The sequence below is a fragment of the Osmerus eperlanus genome, chromosome 6 (genome assembly GCF_963692335.1).
Source record: "Osmerus eperlanus chromosome 6, fOsmEpe2.1, whole genome shotgun sequence".
NCBI classification, from domain to species: Eukaryota; Metazoa; Chordata; class Actinopteri; order Osmeriformes; family Osmeridae; genus Osmerus; species Osmerus eperlanus.
Genome location: NC_085023.1, coordinates 19,769,728 through 19,787,302, shown reverse-complemented (window position 1 = coordinate 19,787,302; position 17,575 = coordinate 19,769,728). Strand labels below are relative to the sequence as shown.

The 17,575-nt window shown below is 48.2% G+C and overlaps 1 protein-coding gene across 1 annotated transcript in view; it reads left to right on the top strand.

Annotated features, from left to right (window-relative positions):
• Window positions 1-16,367, top strand: part of ryr2b (ryanodine receptor 2b (cardiac)) — a 46,364-nt gene extending 29,997 nt beyond the window's left edge. Inside the window, exons 69-104 of the mRNA XM_062464290.1 lie at window positions 75-321; window positions 518-605; window positions 904-993; window positions 1,157-1,321; window positions 1,523-1,585; window positions 1,868-1,999; window positions 2,216-2,328; window positions 2,841-2,937; window positions 3,629-3,747; window positions 4,079-4,130; window positions 4,225-4,278; window positions 4,570-4,669; window positions 4,978-5,057; window positions 5,227-5,303; window positions 5,460-5,533; window positions 6,108-6,188; window positions 6,462-6,550; window positions 6,877-7,005; window positions 7,093-7,197; window positions 7,509-7,590; window positions 7,695-9,022; window positions 9,159-9,226; window positions 9,442-9,562; window positions 9,642-9,728; window positions 9,937-10,218; window positions 10,502-10,632; window positions 10,828-10,870; window positions 11,365-11,501; window positions 11,959-12,019; window positions 12,130-12,276; window positions 12,469-12,603; window positions 13,947-14,103; window positions 14,318-14,382; window positions 15,075-15,175; window positions 15,582-15,633; window positions 15,775-16,367. Coding sequence (XP_062320274.1) covers window positions 75-321; window positions 518-605; window positions 904-993; window positions 1,157-1,321; window positions 1,523-1,585; window positions 1,868-1,999; window positions 2,216-2,328; window positions 2,841-2,937; window positions 3,629-3,747; window positions 4,079-4,130; window positions 4,225-4,278; window positions 4,570-4,669; window positions 4,978-5,057; window positions 5,227-5,303; window positions 5,460-5,533; window positions 6,108-6,188; window positions 6,462-6,550; window positions 6,877-7,005; window positions 7,093-7,197; window positions 7,509-7,590; window positions 7,695-9,022; window positions 9,159-9,226; window positions 9,442-9,562; window positions 9,642-9,728; window positions 9,937-10,218; window positions 10,502-10,632; window positions 10,828-10,870; window positions 11,365-11,501; window positions 11,959-12,019; window positions 12,130-12,276; window positions 12,469-12,603; window positions 13,947-14,103; window positions 14,318-14,382; window positions 15,075-15,175; window positions 15,582-15,633; window positions 15,775-15,870 — 5,048 coding nt within the window. The 3' untranslated portion in view covers window positions 15,871-16,367. The remainder of the gene's footprint in view (window positions 1-74; window positions 322-517; window positions 606-903; window positions 994-1,156; window positions 1,322-1,522; window positions 1,586-1,867; window positions 2,000-2,215; window positions 2,329-2,840; window positions 2,938-3,628; window positions 3,748-4,078; window positions 4,131-4,224; window positions 4,279-4,569; window positions 4,670-4,977; window positions 5,058-5,226; window positions 5,304-5,459; window positions 5,534-6,107; window positions 6,189-6,461; window positions 6,551-6,876; window positions 7,006-7,092; window positions 7,198-7,508; window positions 7,591-7,694; window positions 9,023-9,158; window positions 9,227-9,441; window positions 9,563-9,641; window positions 9,729-9,936; window positions 10,219-10,501; window positions 10,633-10,827; window positions 10,871-11,364; window positions 11,502-11,958; window positions 12,020-12,129; window positions 12,277-12,468; window positions 12,604-13,946; window positions 14,104-14,317; window positions 14,383-15,074; window positions 15,176-15,581; window positions 15,634-15,774) is intronic.
• Window positions 16,368-17,575: the final 1,208 nt, after the last annotated feature.

Below are 17,575 nucleotides of genomic sequence, written 5' to 3'. Positions count from 1 at the left end.
TAACCCATGCTCTCTTTCCTGTCGTCTGTAATCAATCTTCATCATCCCTGTGTATGTTCTGTGTCTCGCTTCAGTGTTCTCTCAGCCAATCGTGGGCCAGGCCTGCCCGGAGCTCCTGGAGAGCCACTTCCTGCCTCTGATGGAGAAGCTGAAGACGAGGGCGGAGGCAGTGCTGCTGGAGGAGGAGCACGCCAAGGCAGAGGGCCGCAGCCTTGAGTCTGACTCGGAGGCAGAGCTGAGGGTACAGGAGAGGTTCTCTGTGCTGGTCAGGGATCTCTACGCCTTCTACCCTCTCCTCATCCCCTTTGTTGACTGCAATAGGTGAAGCCTGCCACCCAGAGAAGGAGAAATATCATTCAGTTCCATTGTAACAAAAATAATCGTTATTATTTTTTTTACCAGTTTGAACATGCAGCTAATTTCCGATTCAGAATGCCAGCAATGATTCGAGAATATATAAACAGTATGTGCATAGTTTTATTTTTGAAAGTTTGATGGACTTAACGGGTCATTTCAGAGCCAGGTGGTTACGTGAGCCCAGCCCAGAGGCTGAGAAGTTGTTCAGCATGGTGGCAGACATCTTCATATTCTGGGCCAAGTCACATGTAAGTCACACACCAGACCTACTGTTACATAACATTTACATTTAGTCATTTAGCAGACTCTCTTATCCAGAGCGACTTACAGTAAGTACAGGGACATTTTCCCCTAGGCAAATATGGTGAAGTGCCTTACCCAGGGACACACATAGATGGGAATCGAACCGGCAACCTTCTGATTAATAGCTCGACTCCCTAACCGCTCAGCCATCTGATGTCCCTACTGCCACTGAGACCTACTGTTACTAACTACAGAGTATGTGTCTCTGTAGTATCTGAAACGTCTTTGTGTTTGTGAACCCAGAATTTCAAATGGGAGGAACAAAATTACGTGGTCCAGAATGAGATCAACAACATGGCCTTCTTGGTCAACAATGACAGCAACATGTCTAAGGTACACTGCAAACATTTTCTTCAAACCAGTACATTTGGCTGCCAGTGCAGTAAGAAAAAATCGATATTCGAATCGATTTCTTCAAATATTGTGTTGTTGACTTGCATTGAGTCTCTAGAAAGCCCAAATAGTAGAAACATGTCTGGGTGTCTGTCGTCCGCAGGTGTCCCACCAGGAGAGGAGGAAGACCAAGAGGAAGGGAGACCGCTACTCCACACACACTTCCCTGATCGTCGCTTCACTGAAACGGCTACTTCCTGTCGGCCTGAGTGTTTGTTCCCACGGCGACCAGGGGCTCATCTTCCAAGCGAAGAGCCGATTTTCTCAGGTATAGATCACACGACCGCCGTGGTCCTTAAGACCAGAATTCCTCCCCAGAAACCATACCATAATGACACACAGTAAGCTCAAGGTTACCCGGGAGATGATACGTCCTTGATGCGTATCACGGCTCTGTCATATGAGACTCTCTCTGCCACCTGCCCCTCTGAAGATATAACTCACAACAACGGCTGATTGCTTTTCACAGAAGGACACTGAGGAGGAGATTCAAGAGAGTGTGTTTAATGGCCTTCTTCAAATTCAGACCCAGGTAATTGCTGTTGTTATTAAGTGGATGTGACAAAAAGCTCAGATATTTTCATAATCTTCTCTACAGTATGGTCTGTTTTTGGTCAGAATGGGTCAAATACCTGAAAGATATACTATAAAAAAAAAAACTGAATATTCGGATGTGGAACTAACTTTCACAAAAAAAAATTGTTCATAAAAAAAATGTTCATGTAGACTATGACATTTTAGCAGCTTGTCAAGTTATTTCCCCTTTTTTCCAGGGGAATGGGAGATATATCTGATATGTGTTTGTGCTCTGCAGAACTCCCCAGGTGTCTGCTGGCAGGATGCCCTGGTCCAGGGGTCACCTGGCCAGGCAGGGGGGCCCTCAGACCCCCACAGGGCCACACAGAGGGTCATCGACATCGCCCGTGTTCTCCACCATCTAGACCAGGCAAGCCTAATCAAAGATCCGTTCATCTAATGTACAGATGGATTTGAACCCTAGACTGAATGTTGACCGCCGTGAATAGCTGATGGCTTGATGTTCCGCTGTTCCTTGAAGGATTCTAGAATCCCTCAGAACTCTGCCTGCACAGAATCCTTCAGTATGTGTGTGTGTGTGTGTGTGTGTGTTCTCCCTGTGGGTTTACCGTGCATGATCCCCTAGGTGGAACACCCTGAGAGGACTAAGAAAGCCGTGTGGAACAAGGTGTTATCCAAGCAGAGGAAGAGGGCAGTGGTGGCTTGCCTGAGGATGGCTCCTCTCTACATCCTGCCTAGGTACAGCCAACACACCCAACACACCCAACACCAGGATGTGGAGTCATTCGAAAAAAGATTAGTCCATAAATCATCGTCCTGGCATGCATGTTATACTGTATAACAGCTGCGACATTAGCATACAGAGGACGGGTGAAGGCTTACAGGAATGTGAGTGACTGTAACTTGTGGAGCTGAGGTGTACGATGTAGGGTTTAATGGAGCCGTGCTAGCCCGGAAGACTTTGTTGTCTTAACATCTGGCCAGGAGCAAAGGATGATGATGATGAGTTTTAGGGACACCCTGGATGTCCTCTTTATTCTCTCTCTCTCTGTCTCTGTCTCTGTGTCTGTGTCTCTGTTTCTCTCCCTCTCTGTGCCTCACTATCTCACACAAACCTTTTATTTTCTCCATCCTCCCAGATTTGATATTTCTACTTGTATGTTTTTCTGTTGATATTTTACTTTCTCCCCCCTCTCTCTCCTCGTCCATCACAACTTCTCTTCCTTCTCCTCTCTCTCTCTCCTGCCCAGACATCGCGCTGTCAACCTCTTCCTGCAGGGTTATGATAAGTTCTGGATCTCTGCTGATGATCACAGCTTTGAGGAGAAGCTGGTGGAGGATTTAGCAGTAAGTAAAAACCTGTCTGCCCTCTTTCTCCAGCCTCTGATGACACTTCAGATGGGTTCTTCTGGGATGTTTGTTAGGGATTTTGAAACTACAAAGAAATCTTTTAAGAACTGCTGTTTCCTAGCAGAACCGTTTATTGATGAGATCATTCCAGCTCGAACATTTTACTTACTACAAAAGAGTTTTGAAACCAAACTGTCGTCTTCAAATCTGTACATCCTGGAGAGTATACTGTTGCTCTACACAGGGGAGAAGTTCAACTTGTGACAACAAATTACCGGTATAATATACAATTACATGTATATTACTATGTAATACTATCATCCCACGATCAAGGTTCTTGCTTCACATCCTGTTTAAGTTTCGCCTTTTCAATCTGTTGGTGGTCATTTCTTAGTGAAGTTTTCACTGCAGGTTTGTGGTTGTCTGAGTGTCCACTTATTTCCATGTTGCACATGGATTCCATAAATCAAGGAAACCTCTTAAAGCAGATGCTTGTTTGAATTGAGGTGGAATGGTGGAATACAACCACAGACAAAGGTCGAATTTCCCATTTCCTGACCAAAAATTCTGCGAACCTCTAATGAGATTGTCAGTGTTTTATTGAGGCTGTGGAGAGATGTGGGGGTGGTTGGATTTCAGCGCCTGTGTGTACGTGTTGGCAGGGCTCAGCCACGTGTTGTCTTCACAGAGAACAGGAAGGGCCTGTCAGAGGGAGCAGGAAGAGGAGGCGGAGGAAGGAGCCAATCAGATGGACCCTCTTCACCAACTCATCACTCTGTTCAGCCACACTGCCTTGACGGAAAGGAGGTGTGTGTGTGTTGTGTTGTTTGTGGATGTGCGTTGTTTGTGTATGTGTTTTAGCAGAAATGTCCGCAGTGTTCCATGAAAGTCTGTCTGGTTATTTGGATATGTCCATCTTTTGAAAAATATGGATAATTAGAACTCTTTTCCATTTCTACAAAGTATATGGGTAATTTTTCAGATCCAGACGATTTTTATCAGTGCTCACATAACAGACAACTTACTTAACAGACAGCAATAACACTTAAGCTTCAAAGTAGCCAACCTCCTGCGTTGAAGCCACAGCCAATTCTAAGTATCAGAGTACATTATCTCCATCCCCCGGCTTTATCTACAGCAGGCTTGAGGACGACAGTCTCTACCTCTCCTTTGCTGCCATCCTTGCAAAGGTAAGTCTGAATAAACACAACACTGTGCACTGTATACAGGAGTCCTATAATCTATCTACCATACCCACCTCCTGCTCTCAACCCTGCTCCACAGAGCTGCCACGAGGAGGAAGAGGAGTACGAGGAAGAGGAGGTGAAAACATTTGAAGTAAGAGACTCCAGCCTTTTCTGTTTCATCTCAGAAGAAAAGAAGGTGACCTGTCTGAGTGCATGGATGTGTCAGGAAGAGCGGATGTAAACAGAAGGTGACCTGTCTGAATGCATGGATGTGTCCAAAGAAGGACCTGGATGTAAACAGAAGGTGACCTGTCTGAGTGCATGGATGTGTCCAAAGAAGGACCTGGATGTAAACAGAAGGTGACCTGTCTGCATGCATGGATGTGTCAGGAAGAGCGGATGTAAACAGAAGGTGACCTGTCTGAATGCATGGGTGTTCCAGGAGAAGGAGCTGGAGAAGCAGAAGCTGCTGTACCAGCAGGCCCGGCTGCACGGCCGCGGGGCTGCAGAGATGGTGCTGCAGACCATCAGCTCCAGCAGAGGTCAGGCACCACACGACCACACAGTATGACTGACTAGCGAAGACTCAAATCTCGAACGCATTTTCTACTTTACTTTCTATAGATGGATTTGTGTGTGTGTTTTTTATCTTATAGTCTTAATCGTTTTTACATTTTTATCTTATTTTATAAAATTGTGTTTGTATTCAGTGCACCTGAGGAGGATTGCCTCCAATTTTGTTGCACAGTGTACAATGACAATAAATATATTCTATTCTATCCACTATTTATATGTTACTTGGGGTAAAAGCGTCTGCTAAATGTGACACTTGCTTGATGGCACCTCCCAGGTACCATGGGGTCCATGGTGGTCTGTACTCTGAAACTTGGTATCGCAATCCTCAATGGAGGGAACACCACTGTCCAGCAGGTAGGAACCCAACACTTCTGACCTCACATGGGGGTCCCACACATCTGATAACCAGCCCTGTGATGAACTAGATTGAAAGAGACTGTCTGTGTTACCCTTGATATCTCCATATCACATACTCTACAAATCACCTCCCGCCCCCCTGCTGTTTTGATGTTTTGTTTGACAGAAAATGCTCGACTATTTGAAGGAGAAGAAGGATGTGGGCTTCTTCCAGAGCGTGGCTGGCCTCATGCAGTGCTGTAGGTGGGTAGGCTGCTCCTCCGGAGGGACCACATCTCTCACTCTGCAGGACGGAAAAAAATGAGTGGAAGCGGATACGGAGAGGAGTTGTGTAAATGCTTTTCCCGTCTTCTCTTCCCGTCTTCTCTTCCTGTCTCTGTGATGTGTCTCTCCTCTCAGCGTGCTCGACCTGAATGCGTTTGAGAGGCAGAACAAGGCAGAGGGATTAGGCATGGTTATTGAGGAGAGCTCAGGTACCATGTCTTTTAGAAAAAAGGGTGAATCCTTTTGAGTGAAAGTGTGCTGGGCCACTGAAGGATTTATTGAAAGTCTCTGTCCATCTCTCTCTCTCTCTCTCTCTCTCTCTCTCTCTCTCTCTCTCTCTCTCTCTCTCTCTCTCTCTGTCTCTGTCTCTGTCTCTGTCTCTGTCTCTGTCTCTGTCTCTGTCTCTGTCTCTGTCTCTGTCTCTGTCTCTGTCTCTGTCTCTGTCTCTGTCTCTGTCTCTGTCTCTGTCTCTGTCTCTGTCTCTGTCTCTGTCTCTGTCTCTGTCTCTGTCTCTGTCTCTGTCTCTGTCTCTGTCTCTCTCTGTCTCTCTCTGTCTCTCTCTGTCTCTCTCTTTCTTTCTCTCTCTTTCTCTCTCTTTCTTTCTCTCTCTGTCTCTCTCTTTCTTTCTCTCTCTTTCTTTCTCTCTCTGTCTCTCTCTTTCTTTCTCTCTCTGTCTCTCTCTTTCTTTCTCTTTCTTTCTCTCTCTTTCTCTCTCTGTCTCTCTTTCTCTGTCTCTGTCTCTGTCTCTGTCTCTCTCTCTTTCTCTGTCTCTGTCTCTCTCAGGGGATAAGGTCATGAGCGACAGTGAGTTGACCTCTGACCTGTTCCGCTTCCTGCAGCTTCTCTGTGAGGGCCACAACTCAGGTGCTCACCTCAGTCCTTTACACCAGCCAGTCTAATCCAGTCACGTCAAATAATAGTCATGTCAAATAATATTATTATTAATGTTATATCCAGTTTTACCATGCAATGTCAAAGCAGCTTTACAGGATGCCCTACTGTACTGACTCAATGTAACAGTCAAGAGAAGAACGGATAGGGAATACTTCCTGTTTCCCCCCCAGCAATGTATTAGTGATACTGTACTAGGTAGCACTATGCACTGCTAAAACAGTCCTCTTCACTTTTGATGGGTAGATTTTCAGAACTACCTCAGAACACAAACGGGAAACAATACCACTGTCAACATCATCATATCCACCGTTGACTATCTGCTGAGAGTGCAGGTAAACTGAGAAAGAGAAAGAAATAATGTGATTTCCTTACAAGATGTAGCCTTTGGTCGATGTAATGCTGTAGGGGTGGGAATCTTTTGGTACCTCACGATTCAATTCAAATCGATTCTTGGGGTCACAAATCGATTAGAAATTGATTCACAATTATTATTATTTTTTTTATAAAAATAACATTAAAAAATGTATGCAGTCCATTTACCATTTACCAAATACAATAAAAACAATTTTTTACATTTGTGAATCGCTAGAACACTGCATCGCGATTCAAATGTGAATCAATTCCCCCCCCCACCCCTGTAATGCTGTCTCATCTCCAGGAGTCCATCAGTGACTTCTACTGGTTCTACTCTGGGAAGGCAGTGATAGACGAACATGGCAGGAAGAACTTCTCCAAGGCCATCAGTGTGGCCAAGCAGGTCTTCAACTCACTCACAGAGTACATACAGGTCAGTGTAGCTGCAAGATAAGGAGCCTTGTTTTTTGGTATGCTTGTCGGCGTACCAGTTGACATGGCTGGTATTCCGTCCCCACAGGGTCCGTGCACGGGGAACCAGCAGAGCCTGGCCCACAGTCGTTTGTGGGATGCAGTGGTTGGCTTCCTCCATGTTTTTGCTCACATGCAGATGAAGCTCTCCCAGGTTGGAGATTATTCTGTTTTCATATGCCTGACTGATATATTTACATTTAGTCATTTAGCAGACGCTCTTATCCAGAGCGACTTACAGTAAGTACAGGGACATTCCCCCCGAGGCAAGTAGGGTGAAGTGCCTTGCCCAAGGACACAACGTCATTTTGCACAGCCAGGAATCGAACTGGCAACCTTCAGATTACTAGCCCGCTTTCCTAACCGCTCAGCCACCTGACTCCCTGATATATATTTTTTTCTTTTTTTCCTTCACTCTTTTGGGAAACAAGTTATTTTACAAACCACATCCGTTTTGATTGGCAGGATTCCAGTCAAATCGAGCTTCTCAAAGACCTGATGGATTTGCAAAAGGATATGGTTGTTATGTTGTTATCCATGTTGGAAGGTATGATACAGACAAACAAAAACGTTGCAGCATTCTTTGGATACTCATTCATAAACATTCAAACTCATTCCCGAATTTTTTTTTCATTCATAATTTGTTTACAGGCAATGTGGTTAACGGAACTATCGGTAAACAGATGGTAGACATGCTAGTGGAATCATCAAGCAACGTAGAGATGATCCTCAAGTTCTTCGACATGTTCCTCAAACTCAAAGACCTCACGTCCTCCGAAGCCTTCAAAGAGTACGACCCCGACGGCAAGGGCCGCGTTTCCAAGAAGGACTTCCTGAAGGCCATGGAGGCTTGCAAGCGTTTCTCCCAGTCCGAGACCCACTTCCTGCTCTCCTGCGTCGAGACCAACGAAGGCGAGCTCCTGGACTACGTGGCCTTCGTGGATCGTTTCCACGAGCCGGCCAAGGACATCGGCTTCAACATGGCCGTCCTCCTGACCAACCTGTCGGAGCACATGCCCCACGACTCCCGCCTGGCCACCTTCCTGCAGCTGGCAGAATGTGTCCTCAGCTACTTCCAGCCCTACCTGGGCCGCATCGAGATCCTGGGCAGTGGGAAACGCATCGAGAGGGTCTACTTTGAGATCAGCGAGTCCAGCCGGACGCAGTGGGAGAAGCCCCAGGTGAAGGAGTCCAAGCGCCAGTTCATCTTCGACGTGGTGAACGAGGGCGGGGAGAAGGAGAAGATGGAGATGTTCATCAACTTCTGCGAGGACACCATCTTTGAGATGCAGCTGGCTTCTCAGATCTCGGGCTCGGACGGCGGGGAGCGAGCGGCGAGCGACGAGGGGGAGGAGAAGAAGGAGAAGGAACAGGGGCATGAAGGGGAGGGAAGGCCCAAACCTGGGCTCTTCTCCGGTTCCACCGTCTGGTTCCTCGTCTGTGCTCTACCCTATGGACTGATGATGCTGGTCTCCGTGCTCTCTGTGAAGAACCTGAAGAAACAGTTGAGGAGGATGACTCTGAAGGACATGGCTGTGGGCGTGGCCTCCTTCTTCAGGGGCATCGTTATGGCTCTGGTCCGATGGGTGTGTGGCCTGACTCGGGGCCTCGTCTATATCCTGTACCTGGTGTTCGTCAACGGGGGTCTGGTGGAGGGAGCCAAGAGGATGACGGTGGTGGAGCTGCTGTGCGGGATCCTTGACCCGACCTCGGACGAGGTGAGCGGGTGGTCGGGAGGGGAGCGACAGAGGAGATCCTCTGCCATGTTTGCGTCTCACCAGGAGGACAGGGACACGGCCCAGACTGCAGACGCCTCCCCCAGGGACGCCAACTCCCTCACCGACATGTTTGGTCTGCGCCTGAGGAAGGATGGAGGGCAGTACACGTTATTGACCCATGACCTGAGTTCTAGTCTGACTGACCTCTTCAATGCTGCCACGGGTCATCGAGGCATGACAGATACCATCAGAAAATATCAGGTAGGTGGGAAACATAAACAAAGGATGGAATGTGCTCCATTCTATTTTTGTTTTAGTTCATTTTCTTTAAGCAGTTATGCAACCTTGATTGTATGTCTGGTTGACGTTAGATTGTTGCATTTGAAAATGGTTTCAGGCTCAAGTTTCCCAGAGGGGAGACGGTGAGGAGTCCGAAACGAAACTGTCTGATTCTGAAAAATCTCCGTAAGTTTCTCTCCGTTTCACCTCCAGGCTGATGACTTGACACATGCTGTCTCAGCACAGCCTGACGCACAGCATGTTAAAGACACGAAAATACACTATTGTTTAGTCAAGTGAATATTTCTAATGGCCGATTAGTTTGTGGAGTGTGTGTGTGTGTGTGTGTGTGTGTGTTAAATTGGAGGTGCAGGAGCCTTTCTGAACGGGTGTGTTCACAGAGAAGAGGCCTCAAACAAGAAGTCCAAATGGAGGTCCAGGAGAACATCTAAACCAGAAGTCCCTGAGCCCCAACAGTCAGCCTTCTGGGATATGATTAGCACTCAGCACAAAATACTTTTGGTACATACACACACGCACATACATGCATTCACACCCACACCCACAAGAACAATATTATTCATCCATTTCTCATTTTCAGAACTACTTTGCGAGGAATTTCTACAACATGCGGATGCTTGCTTTGTTTGTTGCTTTCGCAATCAACTTCATTCTCCTCTTCTTCAAGGTGAGTGTGTCTGTGTGACTGCCAGTGGAACTGTCTCATTTGTAGGCCCTCAATTTATTCAGACTTGTGCCTTGACTTGTCTTGGCAGCATACTTTGATGTTAATAATAAGCAATAATCCCAAATTCAGTTGGCTGTCTGTCTCACTGTCAGGTACATCACATACCTGATGTCTGAGTGAGTGTCTCATGTCTCCCCCTGTGCTCCAGGTCTCTTCCTCCTCTGCCACAGCCCAGGCAGGAGAGGACGTAACTGTGTTGCACACCAGCCCCCTGGAGCTGGGTGGAGGCCATGGTGGAGGCCATGGTGGAGGCCATGGTGGAGGCCAGGGTGGAGGCCAGGACCCTGTGAGAAATGACCACAGACAGTCAGACAGCGTCCATTTTGTCCTGCAGGAGAGCTCTGGCTACATGAAGCCCTCGTTGCATTTCCTGGCCGTAGCTCACACGCTCATCTCCTTCTGCTGCATCATTGGCTACTACTGCCTGAAGGTAAGGCCGTCGCAGGGAAAGCAGTTGGTAGATATCACACGCTAGGAGAAGAAAGTATCAACTGGTACGGTGCATCATATGCTGACATTTATGTCTCAAACTGTAAATGGTCCCTTAAAAAAAAAGAATGATGATGTGGTTGACTTTTTCTAGTAGTTTCTGGGTTGTTGTTTATTTTTTTTTTTTTACAAATAATGATTGTCAAAACATATCTTATGGAGAGGTTGATACCCTCTATCTCTGCATTGTTCGGTGATTGGCTGATTTTCTGATTGGTTGTCAGGTCCCGCTGGTCATTTTCAAGCGTGAGAAAGAGGTGGCGAGGAAGCTGGAGTTTGACGGCCTCTACGTCACCGCGCAACCCCCCGACGAAGACATCAAAGGGCAGTGGGATCGACTGGTCATTGACACGCCGTACGTTCATAACTGCATCATAACCTTCTTCATTGCTCCATAAGCCCCTGGTCTTGTTCAATAAAGATTAAGATCGTGGAACCGCAAATTCCCCAGTCTTCACTGTGGTACAAGATGACCGTAATTATTTTTCTTTATGGATACCAATAAAAATGCTCCGAAAAGATAATTATATTTTTACACATCTCGTTTCAGATCGTTTCCCAGTAATTACTGGGATAAATTTGTGAAAAGGAAGGTAGGTGTGCAGGAGGGTTAAGAGAAATACTAAGAAATCTCCACAGCACAAACGGGGTGAGTCAGAGCCTGAGCATGACTCTCATGGCCACAGACTCGTGAAAAGAAAAAGGCGCCTTATGGACCGGTTAATAGCGGAGGAAATTACGCTCTCTCAACAACCAGAGAGTCCATCATCGTCTCTCCATTCCTCTCCCCTTTCCTCCTCCCTCCCCTCTCCTCCCTCCCTTCTCCCCTCCTCTCTCCTCCCTCCATCCCCTCTCCTCCTCTCTCCCCTCTCCTCCCTCTCCTCTCTCTCCTCCCTCCATCCCCTCTCCTCCTCTCTCCCCTCTCCTCCCTCTCCTCTCTCCCCTCCTCTCTCCTCTCCTCCCTCCCCTCTCCTGCTCCCTCCCCTCTCTCCCCTCTCCTCTCCTCTCTCCCCTCTCCTCTCTCCCCTCGCCTCTACTCCTCCCTCCCCTCTCCTCCTCTCTCCCCTCCCCTCCCCTCTCCTCTCAGGTGATGGGTAAGTACGGGGAGCTGTATGGCAGCGCGCGCATCGGCAGGCTGCTGGGGTTGGACCAGGCTGCTCTAGACTTCAGCTCCCAGGAGCAGGAGAGACGGAGGCCCAGGAGGGCCAACACTTGGAGCTCCTTGTGAGTGTGTGAAGAGGCATTACACCCTAAAGTGGAGTATGGTATAGGCTTATACACAGGATTTACAAAGGATTTTAATGAGGCTTCTAGTACACATTTGCTCATTCCAAGTAATAAATTCACTCTCTCACTTTGAATTCTTTCTTTGATATCCAGCTTTCCTCAGCTTACAGTCAATGACGGGGTAAAACGAAGTGGGGAATTACATCGACGTAGTTTGGTTACTGCTCTCTGACCATTATATCTCAAAACTGATAGCCTCTGATAGGCTCTGATGTCATGATGTGTGTGTGTGTGTCCTTTGATAAGAGCGCTGGCTTGGTGGAAAGGACAGAATGTGCAGGACAGGACGGAATGTTCTGAGGCTTTCTGCTCTGTCAGAAGGTGGCAGTAATGCCCAGGTTGAACCGACATGGTTTAACCGTGACGGTAACTTATTTCGTCTTTTTTTTTTCAGGTTGAACTCCATCGACGTCAAGTATCAGATCTGGAAATTGGGGGTTGTGTTCACAGATAATGTAAGTGGACAACTTAAGCATTTAAATTTGTTCAATTCCACCTGGTGAATGTAATGATATGCCTGCTTTATTGTGCGTGTGCGTGTGTTTGTGTGTGTGTGTGTGTCCAGTCCTTCCTGTACCTGACCTGGTACATGATCATGTCTGTCCTGGGACACTACAACAACTTCTTCTTTGCTGCTCACCTGCTGGACATCGCCATGGGCTTCAAGACCCTGCGCACCATCCTGTCCTCTGTGACGCACAACGGCAAACAGGTCTTCTGTCTATGTGTGTGTGTGTGTGTGTGTGGCACCATCCTGTCCTCTGTGAACCACAACGGCAAACAGGTCGTCTGTCTGTGTGTTTGTCTTTGTCTATTTGTCTGTCTGTGTTTTGAACAGTCGTCCCTTGGTGCATAGATGTTTTTCAATAAGCACAATGTGTTTTCCTTTTTTCCTTTGTGCTAGCTGGTGCTGACGGTGGGCCTGCTGGCCGTGGTGGTCTACCTCTACACTGTGGTGGCCTTCAACTTCTTCCGCAAGTTCTACAACAAGACTGAAGATGGAGACACGCTCAACATGAAGTGTGATGATATGCTCACTGTGAGCCTGACGCTCTCACACACACACACCTACACGCCCTCACACACACACACCTACACGCCCACACACACACCTACACGCCCACACACACACACACACACACTTACACGCCCACACACACACACACACCTACACGCCCGCAAACACACACACACACACCTACAAGCCCACACACTCTCTCACACACACACACCTACACACCCACACACTCACACACACACCTACACGCCCACACACATACCTACACGCCCACACACACACACACCTACACGCCCACACACACACATACCTACACGCCCACACACACACCTACAAGCCCACACACACACATACCTACAAGCCCACACACACACATACCTACACGCCCACACACTCTCACACACACATACCTACACGCCCACACACACACACACCTACAAGCCCACACACACACACCTACACGCCCACACACTCTCACACACACACACTCTCACACACACACCTACACACCCACACACTCTCACACACACACACACACACACACACCTACACACCCACACACTCTCACACACACCTACACACTCTCACACACACACACACACACACACCTACACACCCACACACTCTCACACACACACACACACCTACACGCCCACACACTCTCACACACACACACACAGTAACGCCCAGCCAGGCTGTGTGGGCTCAGTAATGTGACAGTGAGGGCCATTGTCAAGGATATGAAAATAGCCTTGTCTTAATTCCCTATATTGCTTGTATGTGGGTGAGTGACAGGTGGATAAAGACAGGCCTCCATATTCTCAGCTGGACTCTTTTGTCTGTCCATGAATTAATTCACAACACTGACTCCAACACAATTGCTCAATGCCAAATGGTATTTCATTGTTATAGAAATATAACACACTCGTCCTGACAGGTGACAGGAAATATTATTTTCATGAATTTGATTGCAATATATTACAACTGCATCTTATTTTGTGTTTTGAACTTGAGCTCATATCATACCAGTATAATGTACTGTGTTGGCTTGTTCTTCCTGTCTGTGGCTTCCTGGAAGGTCTTGACAAAGGAACAAAAGACACAGATGCATTTCTGAATTGGTATTCTGTCCAGAACTCCTGCTGCACTGCTAGCTGAAGTGGAGCTAAAATTCCTACACAGTACAAGGTCCCCCCATGTGGTTTTGTAATCTAGATGACGGCACCCTCATTTCCTGTTCCTAGGATAATCGATGGTCAAGTTATTATGTGTACAGAACGCTAATGACTGCAGTCTAATGACAGTAATTTATAGTCAAGTTGAGGTTTAGTGTGTTTTTTTCCCTTCTTTCCTACGCCTGCTAGTGCTACATGTTCCACATGTATGTGGGTGTGAGAGCGGGTGGAGGGATCGGAGACGAGATTGAGGATCCAGCCGGGGACGAGTTTGAGGTGGTCAGGATCATCTTTGATATCACCTTCTTTTTCTTCGTCATTGTCATCCTCCTGGCCATTATACAGGGTGAGGAAACCTGTTTACAGTTCGTCACACACACACACACTCTCACAAACACACACTGAATGAAATGAATATTTCATGGGATAGAGAACAAGTCAAGCATTTCAGTTTCTGTGTGTTTTATTCTCATGAGGATATTTGGTTCTCCTGTCATCCCACGTGTACACACACACCCGTACACACACGTACACACTCACACATCCCTGTTTCCCTCCAGGTTTGATCATCGATGCTTTTGGGGAACTTCGGGACCAGCAGGAGCAGGTGAAGGAGGACATGGAGGTGAGAGATGCATATATACACACACACACACCAGATACGCATCACATTTCCATAGACATAAATGAATAAGCCAAAAAAATATTTCTCTATACTAATTAGTTTATTTTGGCCAAAGAATGCACCCATCTCCTGTGGATTTCAGGCTGGGTGTCAACTGGTGGTACGAGGTGGAACATGAGGCCAGCTGTAAGGGACTGATGAGTCTGAGGATAAGTGGACTCAGGTTGTTGAGCTGTCAGCAGCAGTTATGAGGAGAGACTCCCTTATCTCTCACCTGTGTAATGACATGGAGATAATTGCTCCCAAGTTTTGATAAGACACCATTTTGAATTTGCTGATTTAAAAAAACAACCTTGAGTCGGGGTTATTCTGAGAATGTTCCTCTGAAACCCAATACATCTTTAAAAACGAAGCAGTTAAAACTTAATTAAAAGATTTTCCCTTGTGCATCTACACACACACACACACACACATAAATCACACTAGACTCTGCATAATGACTGAGTCAATTTTGCGTAATGCATTAACGATTACCTAATCACCTCTGCAAATGACATTCATTACCCTCAGCGCAGTCCAAGTACCATTGTGGCTTGTTTGAAGCCTGTGGCAATCACTGAAGCAGCAGCACCACGCTTGGTAACAGACCCAAGTTAAAACTGTCATCCATCTCCATTCTCCCTTTCCTCCAGACCAAGTGTTTCATTTGTGGGATCGGAAACGACTACCTCGACACCGCCCCTCATGGGTTTGAGACCCACACACTGCAGGAACACAACCTGGCTAACTACCTGTGAGTAGTCTCTCCTGTTCCGTAGGTCTCTCTGGTGGATGTTATTGCTAAGCACCCATAACACTGCCACGCCCCAACGTAGTGCATGAACACCAGTCACTCCTAACATCATAATCGTTTATATTCTCTGCCACTATGGCCTCTTATTATACATGGTCGTGATAGACATTGACATGTCTGAAATGATGCTATCGATTGTTGCCCTGTCGTGTTTTGATGAATGGCATGTCATTTTCCGAGGACGGTGGTTATCTATTGATTGGGTGGGCTTGTCATCCGACTGAACTCCATCAAAATTCATCCAGGGCTGATTGGTTTTGTTCTAAAAGTTTCGCACCGAGAATCCAGATCTTTTCAGAGAGAGAGAGAGGGAGAGAGAGTTCATGGTATGTCCCCTCCTTGGCAGGTTCTTCGTGATGTACCTCATTAACAAGGATGAAACGGAACACACAGGCCAGGTAATCTGGGCGAAATTCTCCTGTTTTTCCACCACCGAACACATTTAAACATGAGATTTGGGAATGACTTACCACAATGCAGTGTGTGTGTGTTGGAGGAACGGCATGGTGTTGACTTTCCTGGACGTCTGTCCGTATCAGGAATCCTACGTGTGGAAGATGTACCAGGAACGCTGCTGGGAGTTCTTTCCCGTGGGCGACTGTTTCCGGAAGCAGTATGAGGATCAGCTGAGCTGAGGGCATCCCAGGTTCTGATAACGTCGTGGTAACGAGGATCCGAGGCTCTGATAACGTTGCGGTAACGACGCATAATCAATGGGCTTCTCTGCACAAACTCAGCTTGAGTAGTGAATACAGGAAGACCCAAACACTTGGTGTGGTGATTTATTGCACTACTGTTATCTTTATTTATTCACCCAGTTATTCCCCCCCCCCCACACACACACACACACAGTGTGTAAACTACGTGTACTGTTTGATTTTTTTTTTTTTAAGAATGTGTTTCATCCTGAGTGAATAATGTATGTTATGAATAGAATCATGAGTAGGCATGTTGAAAACACCCTTCACGGTAATAAGGCTGATCGTTTTCTAGTTATAGAATATATGTCTCCCTTCACTTTGAGCTTGAAATAAAGAAGTGAATCGAAAGCCATGATGTCATGTCTGAGACTGGAAAGGCAGAGACGGGAGGAAAGGAGGGAGGAGAGGAGATGAGATCTGTGTTCAGTGTTGATGCAGTTTCAACTGGCCTCATCCAGAGAGGAAAACAAACCTCCTCCCAATCTGCTTTTCTCAGCCTGTCCCCTCTTCCCTCCCTCAGCCTCTCCCCTCCCTCATCCTCTCCCCTCCCCTCCCTCAGCCTCTCCCCTCCCTCAGCCTCTCCCTCATCCTCTCCCCTCCCTCAGCCTCTCCTCTCCCCTCCCCTCCCTCAGCCTCTCCCCTCCCTCATCCTCTCCCCCTCCCTCATCCTCTCCCCTCCTTCAGCCTCTCCCCCTCCTTCAGCCTCTCCCCCTCCCTTATCCTCTCCCCTCCCTCAGCCTCTCCCCTCCCTCATCCTCTCCCCTCCCTCATCCTCTCCCCTCCCTCATCCTCTCCCCTCCCTCATCCTCTCCCCTCCCTCAGCCTCTCCCCTCCCTCATCCTCTCCCTCAGCCTCTCCCGTCCCCTCCCTCAGCCTCTCCCCTCCCTTATCCTCTCCCCTCCCTCAGCCTCTCCCCTCCCTCATCCTCTCCCCTCCCTCAGCCTCTCCCCTCCCTCATCCTCTCCCCTCCCTCAGCCTCTCCCTCATCCTCTCCCTCAGCCTCTCCCGTCCCCTCCCTCAGCCTCTCCCCTCCCTCATCCTCTCCCCTCCCTCATCCTCTCCCCCTCCCTCATCCTCTCCCCTCCCTCATCCTCTCCCCTCCCTCATCCTCTCCCCTCCCTCATCCTCTCCCCTCCCTCAGCCTCTCCCCTCCCTCATCCTCTCCCCTCCCTCAGCCTCTCCCTCAGCCTCTCCCGTCCCCTCCCTCAGCCTCTCCCCTCCCTCATCCTCTCCCCCTCCCTCATCCTCTCCCCTCCTTCAGCCTCTCCCCCTCCTTCAGCCTCTCCCCCTCCTTCAGCCTCTCCCCCTCCCTTATCCTCTCCCCTCCCTCATCCTCTCCCCTCCCTCATCCTCTCCCCTCCCTCATCCTCTCCCCTCCCTTATCCTCTCCCCTCCCTCAGCCTCTCCCCTCCCTCATCCTCTCCCCTCCCTCAGCCTCTCCCTCAGCCTCTCCCATCCCCTCCCTCAGCCTCTCCCCTCCCTCATCCTCTCCCCTCCCTCATCCTCTCCCCCTCCCTCATCCTCTCCCCCTCCCTCATCCTCTCCCCCTCCTTCAGCCTCTCCCCCTGCCTTATCCTCTCCCCTCCCTCAGCCTCTCCCCTCCCTCATCCTCTCCCCTCCCTCATCCTCTCCCCTCCCT